The sequence below is a fragment of the Solanum pennellii genome, chromosome 5 (genome assembly GCF_001406875.1).
Source record: "Solanum pennellii chromosome 5, SPENNV200".
Classification (NCBI taxonomy): domain Eukaryota; kingdom Viridiplantae; phylum Streptophyta; class Magnoliopsida; order Solanales; family Solanaceae; genus Solanum; species Solanum pennellii.
Window position 1 is genome coordinate 6872913 of NC_028641.1, and position 24266 is coordinate 6897178.

At 33.8% G+C, this 24266-nt stretch overlaps 3 protein-coding genes across 3 annotated transcripts; 1 reads left to right on the forward strand and 2 right to left on the reverse strand.

Moving 5' to 3' along the window:
* Nucleotides 1–2283: 2283 nt before the first annotated feature.
* LOC107020748 (AP-1 complex subunit mu-2) lies at nt 2284–11973 on the reverse strand. The gene is made up of 11 exons (XM_015221227.2): nt 11683–11973; nt 11035–11175; nt 10592–10654; nt 10313–10489; nt 10141–10244; nt 5567–5674; nt 5136–5232; nt 4942–5039; nt 4665–4806; nt 4437–4559; nt 2284–2646 (listed from the first exon to the last, which is right to left on the reverse strand). Exons 1-11 carry the CDS (start codon nt 11809–11811, stop codon nt 2548–2550), a joined length of 1281 nt encoding a protein of 426 aa, XP_015076713.1. The 5' UTR covers nt 11812–11973; the 3' UTR covers nt 2284–2547.
* Nucleotides 11974–17595: 5622 nt separating this feature from the next.
* On the forward strand, nt 17596–19421 carry LOC107019161 (peroxidase 39-like). The gene is made up of 2 exons (XM_015219735.2): nt 17596–18339; nt 18467–19421. Exons 1-2 carry the CDS (start codon nt 17596–17598, stop codon nt 19211–19213), a joined length of 1491 nt encoding a protein of 496 aa, XP_015075221.2. The 3' UTR covers nt 19214–19421.
* Nucleotides 19422–19520: 99 nt separating this feature from the next.
* LOC107019162 (protein POOR HOMOLOGOUS SYNAPSIS 1) lies at nt 19521–23399 on the reverse strand. Its single transcript, XM_027916999.1, has 8 exons — nt 23022–23399; nt 21579–21695; nt 20799–20864; nt 20582–20685; nt 20277–20473; nt 20139–20191; nt 19972–19999; nt 19521–19682 (listed from the first exon to the last, which is right to left on the reverse strand). Exons 1-8 carry the CDS (start codon nt 23322–23324, stop codon nt 19624–19626), a joined length of 927 nt encoding a protein of 308 aa, XP_027772800.1. The 5' UTR covers nt 23325–23399; the 3' UTR covers nt 19521–19623.
* Nucleotides 23400–24266: the final 867 nt, after the last annotated feature.

Genomic DNA, 24266 nt, shown 5'->3' on the forward strand with positions numbered 1-24266 from the left:
CGGATATTACTTTTGAAATTCATTTGATAACAATATTTCAACATGATATATCTTGTACTGATAATAATATTGATTGAATAGGCTCATCATTCATTAGTTTTATCTTGTATATTTTCTCTTCAATTAGTATGCAAGTTATCACACAACGATCATCTACAAGTCAACTTAAGGAAGACATAGATTGATCAACTTTCTATTGAACTTTTGCAAATGCTACTCTCATTCGACAACGTCTTAATACGTATGCAAATGTGAAAATGTGGAGACTACAAAAGTGAAAAAGAATATGAAAAAACTCAAGACAAGAAATATTTTGAAATCACACTTGGCATTTAAATTATGAGTTATGACATATTAAACAAAAAGAAATTTTTATTAAATTGAATACTTGATATGTTATAAGAATTGCATAATTAAATTATTAGTTTGAGCTTATATATTTCTCTTCAATTTTTTTGCAACTTAACACACACTTATTATAATATTTTGGGAAAAGGGTCTGATATACCCCTCAACTTTGTCATTTAGAGCTGATATACCCATAGTTATGAAAGTGGCTCATATATACCCCTACTTGTAAACAAATGGCTCACATATACCCTTTTCCTCTAACGGAAATGAAAAAAAAAATATTTTAATCTAAATTTTTATTATTTTTTTTCTAAAAAATATAATACCATATGAGTAAATTTAATCCTCGTCAAACATATTTTTTTTTATTTTAATGACTAATTTATAATTATTATTTTGATAATCAAATTTATTTATGTTTCACTAATATTCTTGTAAAACTTATTGTAGATGACCAAATTTTTTCTTCGAATACCAAATTAAATTACAGTACACAAAAAAAAATAGTTTAATTTTTTTTTCTTTAAACTAAGGAATGAAAGAAAAAAACAAAATAAGAATAAGAAACTCAAATAATTATAATAAAAGAAGTCAAAAAATAATTTATGTATGAGAAAAATTAAAATATACCTTGAACTTTGATAGAAGAATCATATATACCCCTAAATAAATTTTTTTTAAAAAAACTAGAAGTAATAAATATAAATTTAAAACTAATCTTTTAACTTCCGTTAAATGAAGGGTATATGTGAGCCATTTTGTAATGGCAGGGGTATATGTGAGCCGTTTGTACTTAATTAGCATGAGATACACGAGCAACAAACAAATCCGAGTATATAAATATCGTTATATAACAACTTCACAACTTAGCATTGGACACACGTGCAACGCACGGGTCCAGGACTAGTATAGTAAAGGAGAGTTTGATGTAACTTGATGACTTAAAAGATGAGATAACTCGTAACGAAGTAATATAACCGAAGCTATAGACGTCATTTAAAGATAAGTATTTAGCTAAACATATTCTTGATCCACCACTAAATGTTGCATACTTGTATCAATCTTCATGCCTTTCTTGTTTCATGCCAACTTGTAAAGTTATAGTAAATGTTTACCGTAACATTGGAGATATGATGACCATAAATTTAAGATACATTTTATATCTTTGACTTTGATTTTGCACAAAATAAATACTCTCTTTTTTGAAACGTATGGTTTTAAACATGTAAGTACACTTGTGCAACTACAAAATTGGGTCATGTGTTTCCGAGTCATAGGAAACTTTGCTATAAAATCATAATTATTATTATTATCAAGAAAAAGGACGTAATCGTGAACATGATATTGAATTAGTTGTTTGCCTTGGAGGTTAAGAATTAAGATAGTGCTTGTTCACCAATATGGATATATTGTGGTTGAACTGTTTCATCTTTAATGAAAGGTGTCGAATTCGAGCTTTGAATATAGAGAAAATCTTGTCAGAAGCATCACTCCAAATTAACCCTACAATACGCAATTCGAATTTAGTCAGGGCACATGGAAAACCAAAAAGAAAATGTATATTGTGCTCCTTTAATCCCCTTTTGTTTGATCTATCATTGAGTTAGCTTGCCTTGTATGTCATTTGTCCCAAAGGCTTGATCATAATTATATTTTCCTCTCATCCGATAAATTCGACAGCCATGATCATAATTTATCCAACGATAACGACGTTTCAATTTTTTCACAACAAGATCCAAACCGTTAAAAAGAAAGCTACTCAAAGACTTCCTACAAGCAAATGTAATCAACTTTAGAAGATCTTGAAATATAAAAATGAAATTCCCACCATTATTTATCACAATTATAGGCCAATGTTGTCGACATCAATCAACAATTTCCAATGCGAAAACACGAAGCTAACATGAATAGTAGCAGAAGATGAACAAGACATACAAGCAATAGGAAGTTGGAATCTGCCTTGAAGAAATATTGGATATGAAACTTATCGTCATAAGTTTATGATACAAGAAAATGAACACTATTACATATAAGAGTCGATTACAAACAACAAAACTGTCCCTGGAAAATATTGTTTAACATCCGGTGTGAACGAGCAGTTGCCTTTTGCCAAGCAGCTCAAAATTCTAGAACTTGGAAGTTACCTGAGGCCTTCTACAAACTCAATTGGCTGGAAACATCATCTGTGCTTTGACCTTATACTAGTCTTAACTCGTATTCACCAGCCATAGTAATATATCTCACCCATGGAAGAGCCTGATAGCCACTTTTCTCAATAATCTTCAAGTAGCGAACCTGACATTCATTAAATACATATTATTGCAATGTCAAGAACATGCTATATCAGCTATTCAGCTTAGAGAACAGATGAAAACAAAAATATGCTTGTTTTGTTATGGGCCTTTGAAGCACGGGGAACTAATCCCATACTAGGTGGCTTGTTTTATTTGGCTGGTAATCAAGCAAGCTTGTTCGACTCGGGACAGGCTGCAGAGGAGGGGAATATAACTTTGCTCCAGTGCCACTTATGTGGTAAGTACGCAGAAACAAAGAGTCACCTTTTTTTGTTCTGTAGAGTGACTAAGAACTCTGGGACGTACTTTTTGCTATGATTGGTTTGAATTGGTCAGTGCCAATGATTACACTGATGATTTCCAGCTAGAACAGAAAGGGAGGCACTTAAGATTTATTTTTAAAAAAAATAGATGGAGTATGATCTCAGGCTGCATATGGTGGACAAATCTAAAGAGGAAGAAATCTAAGATGTTTTGATGGAAAGAGCAACCCAATACAGAAGATTTGTATTTTGCTTTTTTTAGTTTTGGTGTAAACAGGACTACAAAAGTACGTATGTGACACTGAGGCTTTAATCCAAGTTTTAGAGTCTGTAATCTGTTTAACATAGTTTTTGTCTAATTAGGTTTTTCTCACACTCATTATAATTATGGCTCCACAGCCTCTTTTGAAATATAAGTTTGTTACCATCTCAATAAATAAATAAATATATATATATATATATATATATATATATATGTATGTATGTATATATATATATATGTATATATATATATATATAAAAACTTCCAGCACTGAACAAAGGAGAATAGTCATAGAAGGCAAGATATACTATAGGTGACAGTTTGATCTACACAGCAGAGCCAGATTAGATCTGAGGAAAAGTTTGACTACTGCAGATTGTTACTTCGTGTTCTTTGGGAAGGCATGTGGGGAACTCTGAGTGCCTAATTGGAATCCACTTACTAGTCAGTATAGTTGGTGTCTTATAAGCTCATCTCCACCTTTAAATAATTTGAAGTTAGTTCGGCTGGTTAATTGTAGTATTACAAGCCTACACCTTACCAGGAAATCAGATAATGTTGACCATGGTTAATTAGACTTAAGTATATGCAGTTGTTGGGCATAAAGATGACAATCAGCTATAATTGCCCTCTTCCAGCACAGAACCCCCGCCCTGCCTCCCTTTTCATATTGCAGTGTCAAGCAATACCAACAATAACCACTAGCAAGGAAAATAACTTAAAAAGGAGTTCAACTAAATGGACATTTTGTGTTCTGTTGTGCCAGTTCTAAGATTTTTACAATGTGCGTCTACAGCAGAATCGAACCAGCCACATCACCTCATTATCCCCAATATGCCTTTGCACTACAATAACCCTTAATTCCCAATACCATTTGAAGTGCCAACCCTCACAGTAAGTCCTAAGTCCTAATCCCATCTGACTCCCCTCCTGCCTTCCCAGCCTGAGAACTAATCAAGTACATAGAGTTAACAGCTCATCCGAGACTCGGTGGTTTCTTAATATGATAGACCAAGCAAGGATATAAACATGGGCCTAAAGATTACAGAAATAAGGGGATGCAGACTTCGAAGTCTATGACTAAGTAAAACCAATGCTTTTAGGGGTTAGTACGACTATGCCTTTGTAATACTCTTTCTGAGAGCCACAACTGTGGAGTGTGGTCTTTACATTTACAATCAACATCTTTTGGAACCCTTCTTAAACAAATATATTTCTGTGGATAAATTGCTGATCTTTGAATACGAAAAAGAGTCGAGGGCTTACCTGTATACCAGAAACAGTAAAATAAGGAATTTCAAATTTCACACGTATAGGAGCTTTTCTCTCAGGAACTGATTCTTCTGCTGTAATACTGGGAAGAGTAAACTCCGCTCTCAACATATATTCCTGAAAAAAGAAATGGCATTACATATAGGCAAATGTCAACAAGAGAACAATCAGAAAAGTTAAGCAATGAGTTAAAACTTCAACTATGATCAAGTCAACACTAACCTTACCACCTGGGAAAGATTTTATTTTCCAAATCAGTGCATCTTTTTCAGGTGCATAAGTAGATGATCCCATTGATGTTCGGACATTTGGATTTGTAGCATCCGTTGCCACAGGTAACTCAATTTCAACATTAGTTGCAGTACTGAAATTATTGAAGAAACTCATAACTGGACATGGAAAACTTTGTTATAACATAATGCATGCAATACACAGTACAAGTAAAATGGCGCATCTAATTAGCTGAGTTTTTCACTGTAATACTTGATACACATCATACCTTCGTTCCTTGAACTGGCTCCGTGCTTTAACCACAATTTCCATACGGCTCCTAGAATGTCTTTCCACTTGAGCTTCCACCCATATGAGAGGCTTTACCTGAGACAATTACCATCAAGGGTTTAAACAATTTTGCTTAAGAACATCCACAAGGGAACTAAAAGTAATACAAGACCCAACAAGCTCATAATTTACCTGAGTACCAAGTCTGTAGGTCATAAGATCAAAGGCTCCATCTGGCGGTATAAATGATATAGTGCGATCATTTTCAAATCGGGCCAAGCGAACACACCTAAATTAGTGGAAGAGAAAGAGAAGGGCAATAAGATAGTGAAATGGGTTACTATTCGAAACTGGCCAAGACTCAAGACATGGATAAAAGCCTCCAGGATTTATCATTTGAAAAATTGTGCGGGAGGTACAGGTTGCTGGTTCAACAACCACAGACTTCTAAATTCCTTTTAAAGTGATAGGTTTGACTTTCCAGGCCGCACTATTTAGTAAAGTATTTCAGCTTTGAGAAGCATGTTATGCAACTAAATCAATGGCCAACCCACATAACTCCGTTTGACAGGAGACCAATATATCATAATCCCACAAAAAGAAATAACTGAAAAATTTCATACTGATGAAACTTGATATCATCAAGATCAATGGCCTTCCCCTTGGTAGTTCGCCCTTGTGCTTCCAGCAACATTCTATCATTAAGACCAAGCTTACACTCAGGCATGCCACTGCAAAAAAGAAACAATAAAATGTATATTCAGATAACAGTCACTCTATATACAGTAGGATAATACCAACAATTCACACGTGAGGGACTGATAAAGGGACTGATAACCATGACGTTTAAGTAGTGGAACTAAGTGTCTTCTGAATCAACACGGAAAAACTACCAGGCATTCAACTTGTACCCCTAAAATGTCCCAGATATTCAAATAGAAGATAAGATAGTGACACTCCAACAGATGTGGAATAAAGAGCTCACCAGAAACTGAAAAAGTTCAGGTAAAAGAACAACTCACACACTAACAACTAGACACATTGTTGTTGTTGTTGTTATTATGTTGTTGTTGATAAAGTAATAAATACTATTGATGTTTGGGCAAAATGTGCCTGTATACAAGAAGAATACCAATAAGTAGCAAACCTACAAGAAAATAGTTTTTGTAACGAACGACACACAATCTTCTATTCTATACATTAACAGACCTCATCAGTACTCTAAAAGGAAAAAAGTAATAAGAGGTTATTCCTTATTCGCATGAAATTCATCTCTACACCTTTGAATTTCGAAAGTTCTCATATTTATCTCCAGACAACTCACATAAGGGCTAGTGGAGAACGTTCCAAGACCTGTGTCTCTTCTTCTTCATTCTACCAAAACTCCAACTGGACATGGCTTCTTTCACAGTGTCTGACATCAGCCAACTGATTCCAAACCAACCTAGAATTTCCCACCATAACCTCAAAGGCTCAAAGCTACCTGACAATTATGAGAAGATGGTTGACATCTTCATCCGAACCCTTACACATAAAGCACCAATTAATGCACAGAACCTTCATCTCCTCAAGCATCTCAGCAGTCAAAATCACCCCTCCTCTATGGAGATCCAACTCGAGTTATATGGAACGGCAACCTCTCCCTAATTAGAAGCTTCCGATAATATGAGTTAATAGAAAACACTCCATTTTTCCAAGCCTTCCATTTCCATACGCCGTGCCTATCTTCTGAGGTACTTTGCTTGTGAAGCAAAGTAGTCAGATTTTGGAACTCTGGCACATTCCACCTATGAAAGTTTCACCTAAACCTCAAATCCAAAAAACCATCTCCACCTAGAAACCTCCAAACATGTTGGACAGTCATCTCCTTCTGGAGTGAAATTATGTAAATGTTTGGGGATGTACTTCTCAAAGTATTGTCCCCACAAGTTGATCATCTTTGTTACAGCAAAAGTTAGTCTCTATAAGGTCGGGTAACAATGCTACTAAAATTAGCTCACGTTTTACCTTCTTACCCAATTTGACCCACTTTGTATATAACTTGATTGTTTTCATTCCTTGGGGCAATAACCCTTTTTTCTCCTTTTGTCGCTTTTTTCCTTCTGCTTCGTTCTTTTCCCAGCGCTCATTCTTTTCATCTTCAATGTTAATGAAGTGTCACCTCTAGTACTTTTTCACTCTCTTCAGTTTTAATCTAGTGTCCAAAGTAAAAAATTCATAATGATGAATGTCGGATCTTGGGGTTATTGCATATATAAACAAACTTCAGTCCAAAATTTTTTCGTTATGTTCTTTTAAGCAGTATGGAGCAGTAGAACAGATGACTCGTTGATGGCCTGAATGCATCGCATATTACTCTGCAAGCCTTAGCTGGGTGGAAAGACAGCTTGGAAGATGCTTTTGATGGGCTTTCTTTTTCCCTTCTACTTTATTGCTAAGGTGCTTCTCTGTCATGCACTCACCTTCATCCATGGTTGTATATAAATATCAATGCCAATTTTAGGGTTTTAATTTGGTTGATTTATTGTGGTTGATTGAGAACTTGAAAAATAAAAGTTATCATTGAACCCACTTCAAAGCTATATTTGGAAATTGGGTTTTTTGAGTTTGTTAGTTGTTTGGGTTGGGTTTTGTTCCAATTAACTGGAAACTTCAAGAGGTCTTCAAAACTTAAACTTGAGTTAGATTTGAGTTAAATTTAAGAGCAGGCTCTAGTAAGAAGAGGAAGTCAGCTTCCCTAGACTATTTCTGACAAGTTTAAAACACCACCCACTCCAAAATCCAAAATTTCTCACGAAATCATATTTGAATTTTAAACACAGTTATTTAATTTTTTTCAGTAATGGTGGATTACTTTAAAAATCTAAATCACCACCCAAATGCATTTGATTTGTTGAACTAATGTTTGAGTCACAATTACTGATTCGGAGATTGAGTTAGAATCTTGCGCTTTTTTAAAAAAGAAACTGAATAGCAACTTCGAGAACCTATTAGGACTTTGATGTTGAATCTTGGCCTATTATTTTTGGGCTTCAACTTTGCAAAGTTGTATATAGGCCACCTGGTCACAATGTGTGTGTGTGGACTATACTTGTATGTAATTCTCTTTTTATTAAATCAAAATGTTTGAAGAAGGGACTTCCACTCAAATATTTAACAAGAGTGATGAACCATAAACAATGGGCACATGGCCACCTGGTTGCAATGTATGTGTGTTGACTGTACTTATATGCAGTTCTCTCTTCATTAAAGAGAAAGATTTGGGGAAGAGACTTGCATTCAAATATTAAATAAATGTGCAGTTGGAACATCTTTGAAGGTGATAGAGAATGCACTAGTGCTTGAAGGCCTTGTATTAGTTTCTAAAAGGGAATATAAACAAAGTGGAAAAGGGAACTAATTTCCATTCTGACTTTGGTACTTAAAAGATTTAACATAGGAGTGCCAAAATTGGCCCTTACATAGTGTAACCCACCAATAAAAAGGTTAAAGTGTAGGATATGTACGCTCTTTAGGACATGTCAGTTATAGGCTCCACACATGGTGTCCCACAGATTTCTCTAGGTGGATAGGAGGCGTGACAGTAAGTACATCCAATTGATTGTTGGTGTGGGCCTCTCACAATATTTATTAATCGTTGAGTTTTACCCAGCTCTTGACCTTCATCACCTTCATCAGGGGTGTCAAATGGGCAAGTTGGCTACATTTGGCCTGGTTAAAGTAAGTTTAGTCAATAAATAGGTTGGAATGTATAACCCACCAAATGTTTGCTTAGGTCAAATAGGCCGGCCAATTTGGGTTGGACAATGAGTAATAACTCATAACCCAATCTGCTCAACTCAAAAGGTTTTCATTAGTTGGTTTGTTCTTTTATAATTTGTTTAGTTATCAACTCAAACTAATAAAAAATGTTTTCTTCATTTATCATGACTATTTCAAACAAACCACACATTAAAAAGATAATATGTTTTGATAACTTTCTTATTAATCAATTTGGGCTACATATGCAACCAAATTGGCCCAAGCCTTTCTTTTAATTATTGGAGAAAGTATTTGCTGAAGTGCTGCACAGTATTTACAGAGACATAACCCATAGCCGCATTACAAATCAGTAACAAGCTCAAGAATTCTATCATAACCACTTTCTCATTTGCAATTGCCAAGTTACACCAAAAAAATTTTTAAAAAAAAGTAGAAAAAATGCATCTATGCTTCATGCAAATGACGAATTCCTTTTGATTCACAAATTCATGGGTTCCTTTCATGTAGATGATCCACCATGTGACTGAGATCACTGAATTCCAGGTTTTCAGTTTTTCCTTTCCCAGACCTTTCATGTGACAGCTTTGCAGCGTTTACCGGGACTAAATTGAGCTATCCCAAAATGACAGACCAATGAGCATATACACAGCCCGATCTGCCCAAGTCTGGTGGATTATTCTATTATGAGCTAAATTTGACACCCCTAATCTTTATCTACAATGTTGTGACCATTGAAGCAATGAACTTCCCCACCTAAGTAGAGGGCCCTCTATCTAGAGAGAGAGAGATCCTTGGAACTTCCACAGAACATCGCCTAGGTTACTCTAATTGTAGGTAGTTGTAAGATTAGAGCATAGAAGAACTAGTCCAGCGTGGTAATATAAGAATCCAATACACTCCAGAACATGAGTATGCAATGAAACATTAAAAATGCCTAATTTTGTCCGAAAGATTTTAGTAATTCTAACTGCCACTTGAACACTTCGCAGATTATGATGGTCAAAATTAGCTTGTATACCAAACAATTCTATTGGTGATGGTGAATTTCTTTGCGGCATGTATAAAAGATTGACGAAATTCAGGAAAAAAAGAATATTTGGCGAGCTCTTTACGGCTACATCCAGTGAAGAATAAACAAGTGGTGTCTGAAACTTAGAAGCACAAAAGAAGGTACTCAGTCAAAATTCTTCAACACCTATATGCATAAATGTGCAATGCATGATTTGTGAATCATGCTTCTAATAATACTATCTGACACTAACTAAAGAAGTTAAACTCTTGCAGTTGGAATTTTTGGAATCTTAAATTAACCAAAGGGATAGGGGGGAAACGAGAAAAACAAATAGAGGTAACATGAATTTTCCTTCTGAGGCATTTGCTAGATGGTAGGTTTAGTAAAAAAAAGGAAAAAGAATTTACAGTGCAAAGAGCAAACCTCAAGTATGCCCTCATCTTCAGTGCACCAACAACATCTGATCTCACTATTTGCCCATTGCTGTTTACAAGTATATTAACACTCTCCACAACATCCAAAAACACCTGAAAGAACAAACTTCCATGTAACCCAATGAAGAAAAATATCCTCTTAAATAAACATGTATACCTACTTCATTCTTCTTGTAGTTTATCCCTTCACTACGCCAGGACACAGCATTTGTAACTGCCATTGGAGGCCTTTGTGTAACCTCCATCCTATATGCATCAGTTTTTATGAACTCACTGAGAATTTTTGCTTCGGTATATTGAGGATAACCAAAGTCCATCATTTCATCAAGTAGCTCATACTGCAAAGACAACGAACATCAGCTCAGTCTGAATGAGCCAATATGAATGACAATTTCCTATCTAACTTTTGATCTTAAAGAGACATGAAATATTCCTCATACCACCACAACAAAATTATCGCGAAGGGATTCTTCTTCTAACTCTTCAAAATAATGCTTGAATACCTGTCAGAAAGGTAACATATAAAAAATGATAAATCTCCCCAAGTTCCAACCAAGAAACCATTACTCCCTCCATTACATTTTTACGGTACTATAACTATTAGAGGAGTCAAACAAAAAAAGTTCTTCCACTTCAAGAATAAATTTATTTTTAAAATACTGTGATGTAGACACATAGTTCAGTTAATATAGTTATAATTATATAATATGTAAATTTTACTTTAAAATTAAAGAAGTTGATGTCCAAATTGATATTGAAAGTTGAACAGATTGACCCTAAACTCCGAAATCTGCCATTATTCTCATAAGTCATAGCTGAGAGAGTAATTGATTTTGGATTAACACAGTTAGAGTACAAATCCTCAAATATCAGCATAACTTACATCTACGACACGGTGTAGAAACAGAAGTAGACTAGCTGCATTACAGTTCTGCCTTGATGCAGTCATGAGATACACATTGTTATGCTGTATAAACATATAGGTCACGCCATTATCATATGCTACAGGATCCAGAGGATCGCCCTGCAATGGATAAAATCACATAACAATCAAATTACACAGCAAATCATGAACTGCTCAAGCTCCTACTAAATCAAAACAAATCAAACTGCCTGGAAAAGAAACAAAAATGGAGATGATAAAAAGGCATGCATATCAGAGAAAAGGTAACTTTGTTTTAATATTAATCATCTTAACTTTAACTTCTCAATGAGATTTGCTCTTTTTAAGTAAAGTGGTACAACATTATTATTGATAGAATATAAGTCCTTGAACCTATGCTTGCACAAAATTACTTAAGATTTGAAACTTCAAAATTCGAAACACGTGAAATCATCAAAAGAAATTATAACTCTTTCTCCATTCTATTTAACTAAATTGGCATCATTTCACATCAAATTACACCAATTTCCATTCTCCTAAACTCAAATCTAACTCCGATTTCAAACTAGAACCATTTATTAGAGCATCAACTTGTGATAAATGTTTCAATTTCTCATATTAAATTCAAAAGAGAGAGGAAAAAAGAACCTCTTTTTCAATGAGCTTGGTGAAGAATCGTTCCGCTTGAACTGAAGTGACGTCTCCACGGTAATCACGCCAGACGAGCACCCGGCCTTTGATGTCAAGGAGGAACAGCGCGGACGCCGCCCCTGCCATGTGAAGTAGTACGGATTCCGATCAAAATATCAGATCGGAAAAGCTGTCGGAGAGAAGCTTTCCGGTGGAGATCTACTGGTGGTAAAGTAAAAACGATCAACTATAAGCTCCGCAGTGAATCTTCATGCGTATGGGTTTTGAGATCGAAATATTTGATCAAGTTGTTGTCATGTGCTTGCAGTGGAATCATATTTGGGCCGTACCGGGTCAAGTAATCCAACTTCTGTCGGGTTATTTGACACAATTGTCATTTTTGCTCAATGTTTAATTTTGGGTAACTTTCACATATAGCAAATAAAAAAATTCATATTTGTATGCTATAAAGTTTGCATAATTGCGCTTCATAGCAAACATAGAAGGGTAAATCACATAAATATGCTATATTATAAAAATATTTACCATTTGTGTCAATATAATTTTTTAAACTAAGTATAAGGTTTTTTGGAATTAAGAAAATTTTCGCCTCTTTCTCAACCTTTTTTCCTCTTCTTCTTGTTATTCTTTTGCTTCTTCGACTCTTTTTTTTTTCTTTTTTTTTAACTTTTTTGCTTCTTCGTCTCTTTCTTCTTCTTTTTTTATTCTTTTACTTTTTTTTCTCTTTCTCTGGTGTTATTTATTTTCATCCTCTTTTTTCTTCTTTTCTTTTTCTTTTTTATTCTTGTTCTTTTCTTTAAACTTTTCATCTAAATAATTACATTACTCCAATCAGTTTTTGTCCATGTCACTATTTTTTATTCAAAAACAAGATGAAAAGAGGGAAAGAAACCTGCAAGTTTGTATAAAATCACGTTTTTAAGCAGAAATTTCAAATCATTAAAATAACAGAAGCGAAAGTTCACCATTGCTGGTCATTATAAAGTTTCAAATTTTGAATTCATTATTTGAATTTTACGAATTTGTGATAAATTTGAATAGGTAGTTCCTACAAATAATTGAAAATGTCGTTTGGAGTTTATATCTCAATTTTAAGAGAGTTTGGTTAAGTTTACAATTGATATTAGGAGAATATTAGATTGAACAATTGTATTAAAGTTGAATTAGATAATACAATGTTAATGCACATTTGATTCATTTTGAAGTTTTTTGATTGATTTGTTACTATTCGATACTTGTTTAATTCATTATTGATATAACTTATCAGTTTATTGATCATCGTCATATCCTTCATTAGTTAGATTTACATTCATTCTTAATTCTCTTTTCTAATTCAACTTTAAATACGGTGTAATACAATTTTAATGCAAATTTAATTCATTTCACATCTTTTTAATTTATTTGTAACTATTGGATACTTATTTAATTCATTGTTGATACAAGTTTAATTCACTCTACAGATCATAGTCTTGTCAGTCATAGTTACGTTTTCCATCCATTCTTAATTCTCTCTTTTTATTCAAATTTAATACCATTCAATACAAGTTTAATTCAAATTTAATTCATTTTGCAGTTTTTAATCAGCCTAATTTATTTGTTCCTATTTGATACTTGTTTAATTCATTATTGATATAAGTTTAATTCACTCTATAAATCATTGTCTAATATTTTATTTGTTACATTTTTTTATTCATGCTTAATTTATCTTATACCTCAACTTTAATACTTGTGTAATTCACTTTTGTATTTTTAATTCATTTTGCAATTAATCTATTGATTTGTTATGATTGGTTACTTGTTTAATTCATTATTGATACAAGTTTTATTCAGTTTACATGCAGATCAAAGAATGCTCTTTTGTTTTCTACATTTTGCATTCATATTTAATTCTCTTCTATTAATGCAACTTTAATATGTTTGTAATATATTTATAACTCAAGTTTAATTTATTTTGCAGTTTCTTATGCCTCTTTATTTGTTACGATTATACTACTTCTCTTTTAATAATTCAACTTTAATGTGTTTGTAACACATTTTAATTAAAGTTTAATTTATTTTGCAATTTTTTATGCCTCTTAATTTGTTACGATTATATTACTTGTTTAATGAACTATTGATACACGTTTTATACAATCTAGAATTATTGACTATTCTGTGAAAATAAAGGGAAAAAAAGCACGAGAGGGAGAAAGAGCAGCAAAAAAAGCAAAAAAGAAAGAAAGAAAGAAAGGGAGAAGGAAAGAAACAAAGAAGAAAAAAAAGAGAGAGCGAGACACAGAAAAACAGAAAGAAAGAAAGAAAGAGCAGACAGACACAAAGGAAAAATTAAAGAAGTTGATATAAATGGTAATAATTAAAAAGTATATTTAAAATAAGTAATTAATTTTTAAAAGGAATCCATTCATGTAATTAATCCAACATAGAAACTGTATAATTCGTTATACATATACAATTGAAGTAGTATAAAGCAAAGTATATAAAACAAGAAAGAGAAAGACACTTGGGCAGAGAACTGTATAAAAACGTAGTGTATAAAACGAATTGTATTATTATAAGTGTATAGAACGATTATATACAATTTGAATTTGTATAAAATGAGAAAGAGAAAAAGACAAAAGAGACTTGACAAGGAATATACAATTGAATCGAATTGTATAAAACGAGAAAGAGAGAACTTAGATACAATTTAAAAATTGTATAAAACGAGAAAGAGAGAAAGGCAAAAGAAACTGGGCAGCGGAGTGTTTTTATTGTATCATTATAAGTATATAGGACGAAAATATATGTATTTGCATGTGTATATACAATTTTCTCACGTTTTATACAAACAGAAACGCAATTTATACATTTCGCTTCTGTTTGTACAAGTGAGAAAGGCGAGGGTGGCGAGCGAGATTTGGGAGAGTGGCGTAGCGAGACCTGGAAGAGGGGAAAGAGGGGAACAAATATGTATTTATACAATTTTTTCTGCTTTAAACAATTAGAAACAATTTTTATACACTTGTGTTTGTATGAAAAGTGAGGAAGCGAGCGAGAGATTGGAGGAGAGTGGCGAGCGAGATATTTGGGAGAGAGGCGTCTGACAATTTTTTGCAAACGTTTGCTAGGGAGCACAATTAAATCAAACCCTAGCTACTCCATTTATTTTAGGTTATTAGTTTGCTATTATATACAATTTTTCCTTTAATTTTTACCATTGAGCTAAATAAAAATATACGTGGCAAAAAATATTTTCCATTCATGACATAAGTTTATATTTTCATAAAAATTGTTAAATTAGCATGGATCTTATATCGAGGTAAAAGTTTAGTACATAACTCATAAGTTATATTATAGAAGACATAACTTAGTTACTACAGAACATATGTCAACTGAGGCAAACTTTAGCTTTAGATTCCACAAGTTATATCATATATAAGAGGCATAACTTATTTTTATAATACTTGTGTTGCGAGGCAAAAAAAAAACTAACTTCATATAGAGCGGATTAGATACTATTATAACTTATGTCAAATAATTTAAGATTGATATTTTCTAAAGTTATCTCGAGCGAAATTAGGTCATAAATAAGGATGTTTGACCTACTAAGTTTCATTAAATGACCAATAGAAACAGATTAAAAATCATCATATTTGAAGATAAAAAATAAAAATCATCCCGTAAGAAAATGTAAGTGCAAAACTTCACTTTTGTTGTCAAGTGTATTATTACGTGTCTTTTATGGTCTCTTATATGCAAATAAATTAAAAAGAAAACAATAAATAAATATTTTTCAATCATAATTTTGAAGTTTTAAATTTCACAAATAAACGGATAGTGTTAAGTTCTTTAAAAACAAGATCTATCAACCTATTTTTATGAAGCTAGATCACATCTTCTTTTTAGATTCAATTTTTTTAGGTTTCCATATCTAAATATTGAAATGGTTCCGCGACAAAAGAGACTCAATTTTTGATTCCATATTCTATAACTGATGAGCACACTATTTTTGAATTTTAGTGTATATGAAAATAGATATGATCAAGAGATTTTTCGAGGTTCAAATCACTTCATGTGCTATTCTTAGTTTGTTATATATAGGAAGAAATATTTGAAAGTGTATCAAATAATTTAATCATTAATCGTTTTTAAAATATGACAATTTATCGAGTATGTACAATTATAATGGCAATGTCTATATTTATATGTTATGTTTAAAATTTTGTTACTTTTTAAGCATATGTTGAATATTAGTGCACATTTTTAGTTTGATTACTATTAATTATTCAATTTAAAGTCATAGTAAAAAATTCATAAACTTTAATTCTGAATATATTTTTAGGTAAACTATGTGTTTTGTCTTCCTATGTTGAATTTTTTTATAAATTAGTCACATAAAAATTATGTCATGTTTAAGACCATATACAAGTTTCAATTTAAATTTTTATACAATATCACAAATATTATAGTAAATTTTTTACAACAAATGATTTTCATTCTAACAATAAATGACAGAGATATAAAAAAATTATTTTCTTTTATTCAATTTGTAAGTGGTCATAAGATATCATCTTTCAAAAAAACAGACATATGACACAACTCTCAGCTTGATCAAATATGTAAGATTTAAGAGTACCACATCCAAATATAGCTAGTCTTCATTGTAAGGTAAAAATCATATCTAAAATTTAAACTCTCATATGAAATGACAATAAATTCTTTTTAACTTCTTTCCATTGGGACACACAACAACTAACCAACATCAAGGAACTGTGGTTGTTGTCCCAAATAAGGATTTAACTTTTCTATATCACCAACTTTAGATGAAAGAAGATTTACAATACTTGATAAACTATCATATTCTTGTACTGTATAAGTAACAATAGGCTTAGAATCAACCTTTTCTCCACATCCACACAAGAGATGGAAAGTTGCTTCATCTCCAGCTCTATAACTTTTCTCTTCTCTACCAACTTCCCAAGCTTCCCCACTATAAATTTGTCGCGATACATTAGGAAATGTATCGCCAGGCTGCAACGTGTACAATGTATCATAGAAGTATCCTATGGTACCATTAACATTTTTGCAAGTACAATGGACTGTGACTAGATAGATAGTCTTGTTTCCCTCGCGAGTGACTAATTGGTTCTATTTGTGACTTGTTGACAGAGTAAAATGTCGCGATTTGGTCTGTGTTGAGACTATTGTGCTGGTAAAGTAGAGAGCTACATGTCTTGATTTGATTCGTGCAAGGAAAAGGGTATATTTGAGACAATTGAGTTGGAACGCCAAATACAAAGTTTCTTAAGGACGAAAAGAATTGAGGAAAGAGTAGAACTAGTAATGCATACTTAGAAGACATAGCTATTGCTGTAAATTGTCTTTCTTGTGAGATTATGAAGAATAAGAAGTTATATATATATAAATATTCTCTATATACATATTAGAAAAGGAATGTATTTTGATCTTTCTAATGCAACAAGACCTTGTTTTTATACAAATTTTGGCTGCATTATACAGGCTAACATAACCTATAAGCATCAAAATTAACGCGACCACATATATACAAGAAGTTACATTACTTTGTGTTGGCCATACAAAAATAATATTTAGTGGTAATAACTCGGAATAATAATATATCAGTGAAATACGATGATTGATAAAAGAGCAATAATGATACTAAGATTTTTTTATTTTTTATCCTAGCAACTAGGGAAATGAGAAAAGAAAAAAGAAACATAAATTAAAGTTGTTAGATATGTCAGGAAGGAGCTCCCCTTGTTTTGAGGGTTGACAAGATTATTAGTCCAACCAAAATGAAAAATAACTACCTAAAGATTTTTTAAGGTTTACAGGCTATTAACAATGATAGCCTCACGTTATTCACAGTCAAAGCTTAATAAGTTTATAAATGGGATATATTGAATATCAATGAACATGATTAATGCTATTAGAAAGATGGCAGGGAAGGCGAGGATTTTCGCTGGTCTTTTTCTTATTTGCATTGTCCTCCCTTCGCTGGCCTCAGCGTTTGTAGATCATCTACCTGAAGTTGGCCAAGTAAACGATAACAATGATGTACCGATCCATGTTAGTACTGTTGCTCACTTCAGCGAAAATCAAGTTAAGGAGGCATTGATAAGAAGGGCAAAGGCAGTGCAAGATCTGTGGGCAAATTTTGGTAATGATGATAAGAATGATGTAGCTAAAGAAGATGCTGCACCTGTAACTCCAACGCCTGTTGATTCAACACCTACAACTACACCTGTTGATCCAACTCCAACGCCTGTTGATCCAACACCTAATCCTGGGCCTGTTAACCCTGTTCCAGCTGATCCAACACCTAATCCTGTGCCTGCTAACAATGTACCTGCAGGATATCCAGGAGCAACTCAAGGGCCGCCTGTGGCGATGGGATATGGGGGTGCACCTATAACACAAAATCCATCAGACCAACAAACTGTGCCTGAACAGGCAGGTGCTGCTCAGAACCATCCAACACCGGAAGAAATTAAAGAGCAGCGCAAACATGCTGGATTACAAGTGGGATTTTACGATAACACTTGCCCGAATGCTGAGAAGATCATTAAGGATGGAATGAACAGAGCTTTTGGGAATGATTCCAGCATGGCTGCTCCAATTGGGCGTCTTCTGTTCCATGATTGCTTTGTCAATGTAAGTTTTCAGTGTGCAGATTCTACAATGTACACCTCTGAAAATAGGTTTTGCTATGCTTTCTTAACAATGACAACCAAAAGAAACCCTTAAAAGTTTCATGAAAATTCATTTATCTAATGTACAGGGATGTGATGCGTCTATACTCTTAGACAAGACACCAAGTGGTGCAAGGGTAGAAAAACTTGCCCCCACCAATGGTGCAACAATTAGGGGATTTGAACTCATTGACGAGATCAAGGCTGAGCTTGAGGCAGAATGCCCTGGCATAGTCTCATGCTCTGATCTTTTGGTATACTTGTCAAGGGATGCCTTTGTTGTATCAGGTGTCCCTCACTACGACGTGCCTGGTGGACGTCGTGATGGAATGGAATCCCTTGAAGCAAATGTTATTGGAAACCTCCCGCTTCCTGATAATACAGTGGACAAGATGATTGACCTGTTCAAAAAGAAAGGCCTGACTGAAGAGGATTTGGTTGTCCTAATTGGTGCCCACTCCATTGGAGTAGCCCACTGTTTCAGCTTCCGTTACAGAGTGGATGATCCAGTGAAGGCTACTATGGTAGATCCAAGACTCGCGGGAGTTGTGAAATTCGCATGTACCACCCCAATGAGTACTCTGGCTTTTGATACCACCACACAGTACAAGATGGACTCCATTTATTACAAACAGCTGTCGGGGAAGAGAGCATTGCTTGAATCTGATGCACTTCTGAATGAAGATCCCAGAACAAAGGACTTTATCCAGAAGTTTGGTGACGATGAAAACGGATGGTTCATTAAGTTTGGTAAGGCCATGAACAAGTTGACTTCAATACAAGTGCTCACGGGAGACCAGGGGCAGATCAGGAAACAATGCCGGTTTGTCAACTGAAAACTAGATATAAGTCTCTAACATGCAACAAAATTGAATTGGTTCTTCATTTCATTTTCCCCCCTTAGAAGCTCATAGGACTAATTTAACAAACATATATAGATGGTGCATGAGAGCTGTAGGTTGCTCATCTGCAGCAAATTAAACACCATGTACAAAGCAATTTTTTGACTCAAATGAAATCACAATTTTTTGAACTTTTCCATTTTACTCGAGATAGCTAATCTAATTGCTTCAAAACAACAATTCACAGGAATAATTGTCCAGTACAAGTTACAACTGTTTGCTTGTTTTGATGTAGTATATAAGTAAATTGCAAAAGAAAATGAAAAGAATTCCCACGTTTCAAAAATTAAGAGGAAACCAAGCTATGATTTGTGTATATATATATATGTCAGCCTTTGGTGCAGCTACAGTACTGTATTATCTCCCAATTCATGGATGACTTTCTCAATTTTGACCAGCATATCTGTCAATATCAGGAATTTGGCCAATTAGTACTCTAAACCAGTCAAATCAGATCTGCACATGGCTGCTTTATTCAACTGCGAGTGATCATATTTACAACTCGTGTAGATATTACTTAAGCAGCAATTTTCACCATGGTTCGATGATCACTTCAATAACAATTCCTTTAAGGCTTTCCCATCCAGTAAAAGGAAAAAGTAGTTGAATAAAAAGAAGAATGAAATATCAAATGATGGGCAAGTTTCACCGACCAAAACCTGGAAAAGGGCCTTTAGTATTTGAAGACATACCTTGGAATGAAGAATCTTCAAGATATTTCTGCAAGAATTAAGCAGGTGGATCATACATTGGAACATAGTTAGCTCTATAAGTTTGACCCAGCCAGCCAGCCATTTAAAAATTATCAGAAAGCAGAACTTTAGCTGATCTTTATACAAGATCTAAACAGAAATCATACCGCAATTTGGTCTTTGAGGTCAACCTCCTTCGTCATACTTGACTGTGCAGCAACTGCATCCAGTTAACAATTATTAATGGTACTAGTTTTGAATCAGAAAGTAGAGAACATTGTGACTAGTTGACCGGTGTAAACAACCTTGATCAATTTCAGGGCAGCAGTTCGTCAAGAAGGACGTGAAACTGGGAGGAAAAGCTGAAAGAATCTCATCAGCTTCACGACTTAGTTTCGTTTCCTCTTTATGTGAATCTTGAGAAAATTCAGGTGCCAAGTTCAGTGGCATGTAATTGGGGGCAGAGTCACCGGAAGCTGCACATACCCATCCTTCGTTCTCCCTGAGAAAACCACACCTTCAGTAAATCATACATTAATAACTTAATACGGGTAAACTCTACATATCTTGAGATGGGATTATGTGTTAAAGCAACTGTGGTATATGTCACCTGTGTGAAGCTCCATCCAAAGGATTAAACTCAGATTGGGAAGATATTGCTGAATCGAATTCAGCACATGGAAGAAGTTGAGGATTTGCATTGTCCAACTTTCCCTAAGAATGTCACATACAAAAAGCATAGGAAGGAAAATAGTTGTAAATTATTTAGGAAACAAAACTCACTGTCTGAGAGAAACTCATAGAGAACATCATAGAGATTTAAGTACCTTTAAAACATTCATGAAATTCTCTATCTCGTAGATTGTCAAAAACCGCAGGATGAATTTCTGAATCTGCAAAAACAAAAGGACAATTGAAGTTCAACATTAATGGTTTTACGCATAGAACCATGCATATAACTCCCTTTATAAGGATTAGGAAATGAGGAGACTCTGACAATCAACTTATCCGTTTCGAATTGTCCAGTATGACAAAGCTTCGATAGAATAATATCCTAAATTTGCAAGTTAAAACATACATTACAACTAGGAAGCTTGAGTGAACGACTCAATGCCTGTAACAGTTATGTCAACTGAACTTCCCAGGCTATTTCTGAAGAACTGTCTATTATCTTACGTACTAGATGGTACAGATCTTGGATAAAATGCATTACTTAAGTTACAGAGCCCAGATCTGAGATGGTTCAAATTCTTTAAGCAAAGGATATCACCACTCTCATGTAAAATTATGCACTTGTTGAGGACAATCATCTTACTATAATAACTAATAGACATGGTAAACTAGCTAATTCAAGTTTCTTCCATGCAATATTTGTATTTCACAACTATTTGCCTTTCTCCTTTTCTTATTATAACTTCAGCTATTGTTCACCTCACCTAATGAAGTTTTACTTTTCTTGAGCTACTTCTGTCTTAATCCATTTCTTAATCTCGTTATTTCTCTAGTGTAGCTTTCCTAGAAAGAAGACGTTTTAGCTGAAAAGAATAGGGGTTTAAAGAAAGCTTGATGTATAATTAACAATGACTTAAAAAAAAACAAATGCTCACCTGACCAACAGAATCCCTATAGCTCACGAGGATGGCTCTACTTCCTCTTGCTGGAAAACCTGATACACATGATACCTGAGGCCATGAGAACATCAACCGTGAAATGTAATGCTCTTCCTGTGAGAAGTAAACAATGAAACCAGAAAAAAGTCAGAAGCATGGGATTTCTCTTTTAGCTTCTCATGCAGAAAACCTACTAACTGTCACGTCATCTAAGAGTTTATGAACCACAGCAAGTAACATCCATTACTTGTAGAACTGTAAGATGGCTAAGAAAAGAAAGCTGATAATGTAAAAGAATAATGCTTGTGGTCGGCATGAAAGAACTCTTCAAGCTGTGTAAGACAAGTTTATCTGACAAACAAGACGTAACAACTGTGCCACATCTTATGCTACCAAACAGAGAATTAGTACACCAAAAATACATTAGGCCTCTAGTATTCAAGAAAAACCAGTATTGGCCCTCCTGCAATAGTTTCAATGATGCACTTAAACCTATACATGATTGCTTCTGCATTTCTCTGTGCCCGTGATATTTTTGCTATCAACAATATAACTTTCCCTCCTGGAAAAAGAAAGCATCATTAATTTGCCTAACATAGCAAGAAGAAATTGCTTTGGTTCAAGCAATTGCCGTGATTATTTTACCAATTTTAAACAAACCCAGAACACAACTTTTGCATTAAACAGAAACAGTACCAGTTCTCCAACACAGTAAAAGTGAGATCACGTAGTGTTAACAAGTTCATGCAAAAATTAATTGACTCTACAATTTAAAGATAGATTAAGTTAGAAATAAACAATTACATCATAAATTTCATGATGGTAATAACATCGGAACTCGAAAATTATGCATGTTTATTTTCAAATTCAACGAGATCCTTCAGAAATTCAGCAAACAGATGCATCCATCCTAATAACAAGGAGTATCAGCAGGAAAGCAGCTGATGCTCACATTAACTCTGTGAGCGAGAACGAACACAAGGAAGAAACCGCTAGAAGGAATAAATCAAATCTTAAGATCTAATGATCAACAAATTCCAACTAAAATTAACTACTAATAGTACTATATAATGGAATGTTTTTTGCCAAATTATAAGAAATTGCATCATAAGTTCACAATCAGCTGACAACTAACATTCAAATTCAGAAGTTATGCATTTTCATTTTCGATTTCAACTTCATCCTTAGAGAAACTCAGCAAACAAATTTTATCAATCAAAAAATGAAACACGGAAACGAAACTAAATTAGTTGTAGCGACTGCAAGGACTATAAATTACTGTAAATTCAAAGCAACATCATATTAAAACAAAATTTTAGATCAAATAATGGAAATAAGTTCGAAATTGTACGTTTACTAATTCACTTCATCCTTTAGAAACTCAGTCGACAAATATATCGATCAATTAGAAGAAATAATAACAGAATTGAAAGTGCTCACGAGGATTTTATCACAGAGAGAGACGACGAGGATGAAACCGCCATTAGGATCAAAGCTGTTGGTGCGGAGTTTGAGAGAAACGATGGAGGCAGAGGAGATCCATTTGCCGCGTTTACCGTCCTTCCGTCCGATGGAAGAAAGAGAGATGAGAGACGAATGAGAGGAGTGAGGAGAAGCTGGACAGACAATGAACCGAGCATATTGAACTTCCCAGTGGTTGGTTACGGTAGCGATTGACATTGAAGAAGGCAGCGCCGCCTGCTCTGCCGCCGTAATCGGTGACCGTGAATGTGATCCCGCCATTTTTTCAAAATTTTAGTTGTTTGCGGCATATACTAGCTTAGATCATGCTGAAAGCAACACTCATATACTGCTACTAGCAAAGTGTACCTAATTATGTTAGGGGTCAAATTTGGTACAAAATTTGGAATTCACTTTATTTTATATTTATTGAGAAATATTAGCTAATTTCAAAAATATATTTTATAAAATATCCTTACTTAATCAATTTCACACATCGGAGTTTCTTACTTAGAAATTATTAAAAAAAAAAGAAGAGAAAATAGTCAAAACCATCTCATCTATCGTCGAATTCTCGACTACATACTTATACTTTACAAAGATTTCATCATTCACTTGAACATTTTAAAAGTATAATATATACCCCTCAAAAACTCACACCCAAATTTGTATCAAAAAATAAAGGCATAATACATAAATGTGCCCTTTAACTTGGTTTCAAATTACATTTATGACCTTCAACTTTGGATGTGCACAAATACACACTGAACTTGTATAAAGTTGAACAAATAGACACACATGTCCTACATATCATCCTACATGTCATTTTTTATCCTACGTGGTGTCCTACGTGTATTGTGTCATGTAGAACTCGTGTGTTTATTTGTTTAAAAGTTGGATAGTTAAAGTGTCTATTTGTGCATTATGAAAGTTGAAGGTCATAGTTAAAATTTGAAGTCAAGTTTAGGATCCAATATATGTGTTATGTCAAAAATAAATGGCACATGTCTGCCACGTCATTCACCTTTTTAAAGATTAAGAAAATATTATGTGTTTTTATTCTACTTTTCCTTTTAATATTATCCTTCTTCTCTTTCATTTCTTGCTCTTTTTTTTCTTTACTTCGACCAAATGATTTTTCACATTAGCAGAGGAAGCTTAAATTTAAAAATCATTGAGTGAAATTTTCTTCTTAAACCTTCGTAACATTAACTGAAAATTCAT

Bases quoted from the DNA above. Each gene is read 5' to 3' on its own strand.
- LOC107020748 (XM_015221227.2), bottom strand. From the start codon at position 11,811: ATGGCAGGGGCGGCGTCCGCGCTGTTCCTCCTTGACATCAAAGGCCGG. The intron at 11,176-11,682 runs GTTCTTTTTTCC...TATCCATTGCAG, and splicing joins CCAAGCTCATTGAAAAAGAG to GGCGATCCTCTGGATCCTGT. The intron at 10,655-11,034 runs GTAAGTTATGCT...CCTTTCTGACAG, and splicing joins TTCTACACCGTGTCGTAGAT to GTATTCAAGCATTATTTTGA.
- LOC107019161 (XM_015219735.2), top strand. From the start codon at position 17,596: ATGAACATGATTAATGCTATTAGAAAGATGGCAGGGAAGGCGAGGATT. The intron at 18,340-18,466 runs GTAAGTTTTCAG...TCTAATGTACAG, and splicing joins TCCATGATTGCTTTGTCAAT to GGATGTGATGCGTCTATACT.
- LOC107019162 (XM_027916999.1), bottom strand. From the start codon at position 23,324: ATGGCGGGATCACATTCACGGTCACCGATTACGGCGGCAGAGCAGGCG. The intron at 21,696-23,021 runs GTGAGCACTTTC...TACTTCTCACAG, and splicing joins CTCTCTGTGATAAAATCCTC to GAAGAGCATTACATTTCACG. The intron at 19,683-19,971 runs GTATGTCTTCAA...TGATATTGACAG, and splicing joins TGAAGATTCTTCATTCCAAG to ATATGCTGGTCAAAATTGAG.